This window comes from Mesitornis unicolor, unplaced genomic scaffold, assembly GCF_000695765.1.
Source record: "Mesitornis unicolor isolate BGI_N332 unplaced genomic scaffold, ASM69576v1 scaffold33809, whole genome shotgun sequence".
In the NCBI taxonomy this organism is placed as follows: domain Eukaryota; kingdom Metazoa; phylum Chordata; class Aves; order Mesitornithiformes; family Mesitornithidae; genus Mesitornis; species Mesitornis unicolor.
The window spans coordinates 396-10,085 of record NW_010209893.1 but is presented as its reverse complement, the minus strand read 5'-3'; the positions used below and the strand labels follow the sequence as shown (position 1 = coordinate 10,085).

The 9,690-nt window shown below is 50.8% G+C and overlaps 1 protein-coding gene across 1 annotated transcript in view; it reads right to left on the bottom strand.

The window, feature by feature from the left end:
* The window catches only part of CTSD (cathepsin D), an 11,866-nt gene that overhangs the window by 1,901 nt on the left and 275 nt on the right, over positions 1 to 9,690 (bottom strand). Inside the window, exons 2-5 of the mRNA XM_010193007.1 lie at positions 7,443 to 7,566; positions 5,693 to 5,811; positions 2,169 to 2,368; positions 893 to 1,015 (exon numbers count right to left, since the gene is read on the bottom strand). Coding sequence (XP_010191309.1) covers positions 893 to 1,015; positions 2,169 to 2,368; positions 5,693 to 5,811; positions 7,443 to 7,566 — 566 coding nt within the window. The remainder of the gene's footprint in view (positions 1 to 892; positions 1,016 to 2,168; positions 2,369 to 5,692; positions 5,812 to 7,442; positions 7,567 to 9,690) is intronic.

Sequence of the window (9,690 nt, the reverse complement as noted above, 5' to 3'; positions counted from 1 at the left end):
CTGCTGAACACCATGACTAACAGGCACGTGAGTGAGCTAAGGGCAATGCATTAGGTACTTGTATGATCTGTGCTACTGCAGAAAACAAAAGGTTAAAGGGGTGGTGTGACAGTTGAGGGGGTCAATGGCAAGGGAAGGGCTCGTGTATCATAGAGGCAAAACAGGAGCTGCGTGGCTTTGTCACCTGCATAGTGTTTCACAGCAGTGTGAACAGAAAGCCTTGCAGCCAAGGTCTGTCACACTTCGCCAATGTGGCAGGGCTAGGGGAAGATGAGAACTAAAACCCTGCACTGGGGAGGGATGCGATCCCCTAGGAAAGGACACACTCTGATCACAAACCACTTTTAAGTTCCTATCACGTGGGAGAGCTCAGAATAGACCGCAGGGCTGGCGGCCGGCAGCTCAGTCCACTCTCCTCCCCTCTGCCTCCAACAATGTGTGCTGATTGCTGCGCCATGCCCTTCAGTCAAGGGCTGGCTTCCTGGGGCCTCATCCTGCTCCTCTGGAGCTGTGTGCAAGTGAACCACACAGCTCAGATCCCACTGAGAGCTCAGCACAGCCAGGGTTTAATCCTTGGGGCTCGCCCTGCCTGCAAGGAGGACATGCTGGTGTTTTTCCTCGCTTCACAAGAGTGCAGCAGGTGTTTTCAAGGGCCAAGCTGTAAATATGAGGAAAGGATTTTGCAAAACACCTCATGGTGTTTTCTGCCTCTCCTTCCCTTCTAGTGATAAAACACCCAGCCTTAGGGTGGAATTTTAATCTTCTTTTTTGATGTGGATGCGTTACAGGGAGAGAGATTATTCCTTTTCAAGGAGGGTGTCAGCCCAGCCCCAAGCATGAGCTGTCTGCACACATGTCCCCACACGTGTAGTCAGGTGGAGGGGGAACTTACGCATCCATGTGGACCTGCCAGTAGGCCTTGCGTGTGACATTGACCCAGCTGAAGTCACCGCTGTAATACTTGGGGTCAGTCCCTCCCAGGAGCAGCTCACCACCAGGCTGAGCAGTGGGGTCTCTGAAAAGAAAAACAAACCAACAAACCCATGAACATCAGGGGCAGGGTGAGAACACCACCTTCTATATGCCCCCAAAACACACACTGAGGTGCTTGGGGGTGAAGCACAGCATTAGCAGTTGTAGAGACAGACAACTTACATTCTGCTGTAATACAAGGTCAGATACTGTGAGATAGGCTGGGGTGGGGAAATGGGAATATTTTGGCCCAGCCAAAGCATCCTGCAGCTTTTTGCCTTGTGTTTTTCCATGGACACTTGCAGAAACTTGCTGCAGAAAAGGGGTACAGCAAAGGGGAACTGAGTACTGGTGCAGGCACCTCCCAAATAATCAGCTTGTAACAAGCATCCGTGCAGAGTTGGACATGGCTGATGCAGTGTTAGGTTATCTGCATCCGACTCTGTGCCAGCCAGCAGTCTTAGAGTCGAATCCTCAAGGTTATTGTCAGATAAAAGCTCACTGCCGAGCAGATGGGAAGAAATATGGTGATGGGGGAGGGCTGGTGCTTGAGGAGCCAGTAGCAGCCCTCTCTGCCCTCCCTGCTCTCAATGTGCTACTTTTCAGGCTGAAGTAGTTCAGAGCCCCCGCTTTGGTGCCAGGGGGGGTGCTGGGGTGTCCTGGGCCAAGCAGCAGCAGGTGGCAAGGCATTGGGAGCCATGCAGGAGGATTTCCTGTGGGGTGAGGGAGTGTTAGTCCATCCTTAGTGATGACTGGTGGGGGGCACGCTTGTTTGCGTGGTGGCAGTGGTGCCCACGTGGCTCAGATTTTCGCAACAAACTGAGGTTGTGTTTATGCCCCTGACAAGGGCTGCACTAGCAGCATGCAATCTCATGATCACAATCCTGTTTATTTTTATTTCTCCTTCCTCTGGAAACATCCTCTGTCTCTGAATCTGTTAAGAAATCTGGTAGCAGATCTACCCAGCTTTTATCAGTAACCTGGCTGCATTTCTACTTCCCTTCTTACTCCAAAGCAGTAAACAGAAGAGATTTTGGTCTGACTGCTCTAGCAGGCAGACCTCGCTGAGACCTACCCAATGGTGCTGGCCAGCCCCTAAACTGGCACATGGCAAGAGATGCTACCAAGAGGCATAGAGAAATGCCCAGCCAGGCTTGCCCTTGCAACAAGAGATGCACCACCAAACCCAACACTACCTGTTCAGGTAGAACGAGAAGATGTTTTTCTCAATCAGCTTCTGTTGCATGATGTTATCGAAGAAAGGGGTGACCTTGTCCACAGAGATCCTTGGGAATGCCATGCCTAGGATGCCGTCAAACTTGGCAGCAATAAACGTGATGCCTGGCTGCTTCACGGCCTCCCCGAAGATCTGGTTCTTGATTTTCAAGTCACCAAGCTGAAGGGAGATGGGGAGGGAAGCAAAAAGCAGATTGTAAGGAAAACTGACTCGGGCGACCTGGGCAGAAACAGGATCTTGCTGAACACAGGCAGCAGGGTGTCTTTCAGTGTGCTGGCACACTCCTGACTGCTTTTACCGTTGCATTCATAGGCAGCTGCAGAAACCAGATACCCTGGTGCCACTCTCCTCAAGGCAGGGAGAGGCCACGCTTGCTGCACAGCGGCATCTTCCTGAGGCCCTGCAAAGCTCAGCGTGCTCCTACAGGCAGGAGCCCTCCTTTGCTCTTTGCCCACTTCAGTCAACACTTTGTCTTTTGCCAGGTCCCAGTACTTGGCCATGCCATTTTGCAGCTCCTCCTCTTTGCACAGAGGGCCCTAAATCACTTTGTTCCCCCTACATCCTTTCTCCTGTCGCCTGCTTCATCTTCTCCTTGCAGTCTGACAAGCTCCTGTGCTGTGCCTTTAATCCTCTTCCCCACACTGGACATGCAAGTCATCTCTGTGTCCTACCCCCTCGGGTGCTGCACCCACCCCTGGTTGGGAGCACAAATCCTTTTCACTTCTGCCAATGACCCCTGTGATCTCCCCTACATTAGAAACATCCCCAGGATATTGTTGCATCTCCCAGAAGAGCCACCAGCCTGCAGAGACCTCCCATGGGAGGGGAGAAGACTGAGCCAGGAAAGTGAGGTTGAGCCCAAAGCACAGAAATAGCAAGCTGAGTACTGTGAATGCAAAGGTCACCTCTCTTGCCAGCCACAAGAAGGACTGGCGTTCCCCACTGGAAAACTGAAACACCCTGCAAGGGCAGATCCCCAGAAAGAAGATCACAGAAAACAGGATAGCTCTGCTGATAGGGAGTAGGACGTGTCTGCTGGCTCCTGGCTCTAGCAGTTCAGGAGGTTTCTGAGCTTCTGGCTGACCATGGGCAATTTTAGCATCCATGCTAGGATGATTTCAGCCTCTTAGTCTCCAGCTAGCAGCCCTGTAGTGAACTGATCAGGACTGAAAAGCTGTCCTCACCTACCTGATGGAAGATAACGATCCCTGTAAATTACTAATATCCCCCCAGGGTTAGACAGTGCAAGGCTGGGACGGGCAGTGTCGGCTTTAATGGTATTGGAGGCTTGCGCTAGGAAAGGGCGATCGAGCCTTGCAAAAGCTAAAAGCCACAAGGCAGGATGTGGGGTGAAACAGCTCGCAGCAACACATCCACTCGCTGGCACATGGTGAGCATCCCAGTTGTATGCTGAGATGCCCAAGCAGCAAAGGGCTGGCTGAACCCGCTGCTCCTCAGAGGGCAAGCAGCACCAAGGAGTGCAGTGCTACGAGGCATCATTTCTCCACAGAAGGATGCTCAACATGAGCTTGTCAACCTCTCAAAAAAAAAAAATTCAGGGCTGACCAACTCTGAACCACCTACCAACCAGTGTCTTTTGGTCAGATGTCAGTGCTACTGCAGGCTGCTGTGGCTGTTTTCAACCATCAGGATGGCTGGAGCCAAGAGGGTCACCCTGAGGGCTGTTTCAGTGTCTATTTCCAGACTACACCCGACTGGGAGCTTGCTTACAGCATGTTGTGAAACAGAGGAAGCATCTTGGTGTCCAAGCTGAAGGTTCCTGACTCTGAGTACCCCCTGTTCCTGCATACAGCAAGCCTGACACTGCTCAGGCTCCATGCAGGAGGCTTCTCTTCCTTCTGCCCAGTCAGAAACCAAATTCTATAAGCTATGCTGGCTGCCAAGAGCCATCCCCACTTCCCAAACAAGCTCAGGCACAAAATTCTTCCTCTGAGCCACCAGGACGTGGAGAGCTGATTAGCAAGCAGGCATTAGGGTGATAATTACAAACAACAACTTAAAAAAAAAAAGCAAAAGCTGCAATTTTCCTTCTGACTCACTTCAGCCCCTGCATTAAGCCGGAAAGCGCCTAAAACCAGCCCACACTTTCACAGGACAATAAAGTTCACTGTTTGCCTCACTGCCCTGCTCCATTACTGGGACAAACACAGATGCCTCTGTCTGTATTCTGCAAACCTAATATAAGAGAATCCACTAATGCTACATACATGGTGCCTTCAATTGGCAAGAGCTGTGGGAAGGCTCAGATGGGCAGGTTTTTTTTGCAGCAGGGTGTTTCTAAGCAAACTGAGGGATGCAGGAAATAAAGGGCATGAAACGAAACTGAAACAGTCCCAAAACCTGGTGGGCTGCAGGAGACAGAGACCAAAACCAGAGGTGGAAAGCTGCTGGCAGTCCCTGTGTCTCTCCCCACAGCCTTGTCTGCATTGATTTTCAGGGTTCACCCATTAAAAGCCTTCTACCCCACAGAAGGTCCTGCACTCACCCTGAGCTGCTGGCATCTTTGGATGCAGCACAGAGGCAGTGGCTGGTGCTTCCAGGCTAGCCTGAAATTTTCCTGCTCTAAGGATGGGCTAAAGAGTGCTCCTTGCATGACTCAACCACTTCAGGCTCCTCTTGGATATTTTTCTTTTGATTCTGATGAAACTGGAAAGCCAATGCTTTTCAGTTGAACATAACACAGAAAACTCAAAATCCCTAGATTTGTGCTTATTCAAAACTTTTGCTTTGTCTACCCCCTGCAAAGTAAACATATGCTCTTACCCCTGCCAGGAGACCAAGTAATCTGGGAACACATGTGCCGCTGACATTCAGCAGCTGGCAAACTCTCAGGAACATCTGTACCTGCTCTTCATAGGACAGAACGTTCAGCCTTTGCTCGCTGAAATGATGGGAAGGAACCATGAGCAGTCCGGCTACCTCAAGCTGAGCCCTGAACACTGCTGGGGAACATCTCCCAGGAGTTGCACAGCCTTTGTGAACACAGGCACTGGTTCTCAACACCAGACCAGAATTGGACAGTGAAGAGCTCATTTCAGGCCAGTGTTTGGGCAGCTGCCTGTGTAGACATCCACTACCACATGAATATTGCCAGGAACAAGAAGGGCACCAGCAGCAGCCTGTGCAATGGTGCTGACATGCACTTGGGCTGGGACATTTCCACAGTCAAGAGAAATAGGGTTGGAGAGATGGCCAGAGACAGCATTTGCAGGGCACCATGTGTGCAGCTCATGCTCCTAGCCTGCTGACCTACTGATTGATATCTTCCCCGTTGTCTGCCTGCCTTGATCATCATCACCTCCTCAGTCATCATCACCATGTCGTTTCAAAGCACTTGGAAACAGAGCACCAAAACATGCTCTACATGAGGAGGACACTCAAGAAGGGAGATCCGTTGAAGTCAAATAGCTTTGAGCACTCTGAGGAAAGCAGGCTGGGGCAGCTGGGGCAGTTGTTACTCACCGTGACGGTGTCCTGGCTGAGGTACCCAGAGAGGCTCCCTGTCCCGTAGTGGATGGAAAAGCTGGTGCCGTTCTCCACATAGGTGCTGGATTTAGAGCCATCGTACTTGTTGTGCAGCACTGCAGTCAGAGAGGGCCTACATTAGTGTTCCTAGACACCTAGGGCTTCCCGATACCAAACCCCACACCACCCGTCTCATCTGGACAAACAGACACTCAATGATGTGAAGGTGGGCCTAAACCCAGCATTTGCTCAGCCCAGACTGTTTAACAAAGCATTTCAGATGTCTGGGGAATTAGGTGGGCAGATCCAATTTGGCTGTTAAATCAGATTTTGCCACTGGGTATTAACAGCCTAGAGGCTACAGAGCTGGTGCGTCAGGGTGCGTTAGACAGCAGAGCGCAATGTTCCCCACTCATGCCATGGAGAACCAGGGTAGCTTTAAATATAGCCTCCTCTGGGCATGAACATTTTCACTTTATGGATTTATCTGTTTCTTTTACTAAGACTAACTGGAAATTTTTTTATATAGTCATTGTTTTTTGTGCAGAGAAGGCTCAAAATACTTCTACTTGCAGAGGAGAAGGGCTTTCCCCCGGTCTAAGCTGCCTTTCCCTTTGCGAATGCTGGAAACTGCAAGATATCCCTGGTTTTATGGCTGGGCAGATTCCTCCTCCGCAGATTCCTCCTGAGTCACGAGTTAGGCAGTGGCATGTGGCAAGCTCGGCAAGCACAGCACGACTGCTCTCTGAGCCGGGCTGACAGTGGCTGAGGACAAACCAGCCAAGCCCTATGGAAACCAACAGGCTCTATGGGGGCTTCCCCAGCTGGGCTGTCTGGATCCTGTCTGGCAGGAGATTACACTCATTGCACTCTTAAAATGAGCCCTTTGGTCCCAGCACCTTCCACATCACTGCCTTGAGAAACCAGCTTCCTGCTACAGATCAGGAATTCCCAAGAGAGGCCAGGTCTGGACCTCACCACTCTATCAGTGTCCTAAATTTCATTTCATGTATGCGAAAAGAAGGTCCATCTCCTCTCTGGAGACGCACCACAGGGCTGTACAGGAAGTCTACATTTCCTCCCTACCCCCATCAAGCACTGTGGGCTGCCTTTCACAGTTGCATTTGTTGGCTACACAGGTTTCTCTGCTCTGCTTAAGCATGAGAGCCAGTGGCTCTGAAATGGCATTCTGCTGTAGTCAGGTTTGACACCTTAAACTGTGCAGGTTTATTGCATAGGAGTGCCACAAAGCAAAAAAACTTGTAGTTCCTAAGACATTCTCATCTCATTGTGCCTACCTGGCTCTTGTTAATTATAAATCCATAGACATGCACACACATGCTCGGTGCAGCAATAAACCAGAAACTAGGACAGTTTGTATCAGATCTGGCAAGAGGTTGACTTATTTTACACCGGCGTTGCGCAATGGGGTAACAGCAGTATCAGTCTATAATTTGAGGAGAAACATTACAACCTGTGATGCTGCTCCCCAGCTGCAGGGCCAAGGCTGTTGGGAAAGTTTGCATCTGTGTGTGGGTGACGCAGAGGGGAAAAAACAGGAAGGGAGTAATGAAAGATGGATGCAGGAGGTTCGGATCCTATTTCTGACTCTGACCCTAAATAGCCCACCAGCTTCTGGCAGGCCCTTCGAAACTGCTGCCTCCATTTCTCCTCTTGCAATGCCAGGATCTGCATTTTGTAGGAAAGCAGCAGCTATTGAGCCATGGCTGGCACCAGTGACACTTACGGCAGGCAATGTCCAGCAGGTGACAGTGCACAGATGGTACCCAGAGGTTGGAGGAGCCAGTGTCAAAGACCACAGTGAACTTCTGCGGGGGGGTCCCAATGCCAATCTCTCCATAATACTGGGCCTGCAAAAGAGAAGGGAGCCATGAGCAGAGGCAGCCAGCTAAAAGCAGCTATTAAAGACCAAAAAAATCTCTTAAGCTTGAAAAAGGGAACAGCTTCTTATCTAGACAGGTATCTCCTCCTGTTTTTGGCAGTGACGGGGCTCCCAGCTTTCCTCCTCTGGAAGGGAGGCTCCCCTTTGGTGTTCACACCTCATTACAAGTGTGAAAAGGATAAACTGGGAGAAGTGCTTGCGGGGGAGGACTTTTGGGGCAGGGAGACAGGGCATAAGAGAAGGGGCAAGGTGTGCAGGCTGGCATGCAGTCCACTACAGAGAAGACAAAAAAGATGGGAGGAAGCCAAGCAAAACACCCGTATTACTGAAAACCTGAAACTGGCTGGGAAGCTGCTTTCCTGGCAGGTTTGCAGAGGAACTGTGGGTTGCAGCAAGCAGCAGCTCTGCCCCCTGTGGACTTGGACTTTCGTTTCAGGCTGGCAAGCCCCTGGGGTGGGGATGGATAAAATGCATAGTCACAGGCATTGGAAGCCTTCGGAGGAGAGTGAGGGAGAAAAGAGCATCAGCAGCACTGCCACAGAGGGATTTAGGGCTGCAGGGTGAGGGTTAGGGAGAAGTCCCTGTGGTGCAGGTATGTGATTGATACCCCTCTGCCCTGCAAGGGCATCTCTGCTGGGACTGGAAGACACCTGGACGGCTGAAATGTTTGCTGAATCTGTCCAGAAGGGAGAGGATGAATGGAGAATGCTTGGCAGGTCTTGGACAGGCCCACTTTTCCCCAGCCCTCCCAAAGGGGAGGAGAGCCATGTCATGCTTGGCAAGCAGCTAGATCAGGGCCCTGGAGAGAAGGCTGCTACCAAGGGAAGGCCTTTCCCACTTAAGGGGGAGGAGGCAGAAAACAGGATTATCAAAGCTGCTCACCTCTTGTGCACTTAGTTTTCAAGGGTTGCAAAGTAATTAATAATCCATTGCAATTAGCCATAATGGGGAGGCAGCACTTGCTTCCAGTTATTCTGTAATTATTGCTGGGGCTTGAAAATTAACCCTTGGTATAGGGGCCCCATACATCACAAACACAGACCCGCAAAGGGGTCCCAGTGGTTGTCAGGAACTATACAGGGTGGTCTAGGGAAGGCTGTGCCTTTCATCCCACCAGCTCCTTCAACAGCAAGAGCTTTTTTGGCTGTGCCAGGAGGGACCTAGCGGTCCCTTATCTCCCACTGCAGGTTGGGCTGGTCCTCCTGCAACAAGTGAGCTGAGCCCTTCCCGGAGCGGCAGCCTGAGCTGTGGTCACAAGAGACAAAGCCATAGCGCAACTGCTAGTGCCTTGGCTTTCGACACCGCCAATTAAAACACTGTCAGCCCTTCCTAGCACAGCCCTAGCAGGACAAGAGCCCCTAGGGAAGGGGAATAGGGGGGAATATCCTGAATAAATGCCAAAATATCTAATGCCAGCTTTATTCTGCTGGCCAGTGCCTGTGTCCCACCCACCCAACAGCCACAAGAGTACCCGGTGGTGAATTCAGAAGAAGGAAGCCCCACATGTGTCTGGCAGCTGGGCAAGGGCAAACCTCATGACCTTTATCTGGTTTCTCCTTTTATTGCAGTTTCTACCATGAAGGTCCCTTTGCTCTGCAAGCTGCTGAGAAGGTGAAGGTGCAGGGTAGCTTTCCAAAAGGCCATGCAGAAGATAAAAGACAGCAAGAAGGGTCCTGCACCCCTAGTCCCACAGCAAGCTGGTGCCCAGTCTGAGCCCTCTCCCCCTGCCCCATGCTCGCTCTTTTACGTCCCAATGAGCGGAGCACGATTTTTGTGGTCCTGTCTTACAGAAAGTGGAGCCCAAACAGGTCAGAAGATGCTAGGAAGGACTGCAAGTAAGCAGGCCCCTATTTACAATTCTTAATTAGTGACAAAGAGAAAAGGAAATAGGTCACACAAGCTTCAAAGCTCCCTCTTGAGTGGCAGTGCATTATTTATTATTATTATTATAATTACTAGTATTAGTATTTTTAGTTTACTACTGATGGGAAACAACTTTTGACAACCACCCACCAAGCCGTGGGGGTGCATGAATCTCTCCTACGTGATCAACATCTCTCCCTCCTTTACCTTCCCAGCTGTGGCAGGATGA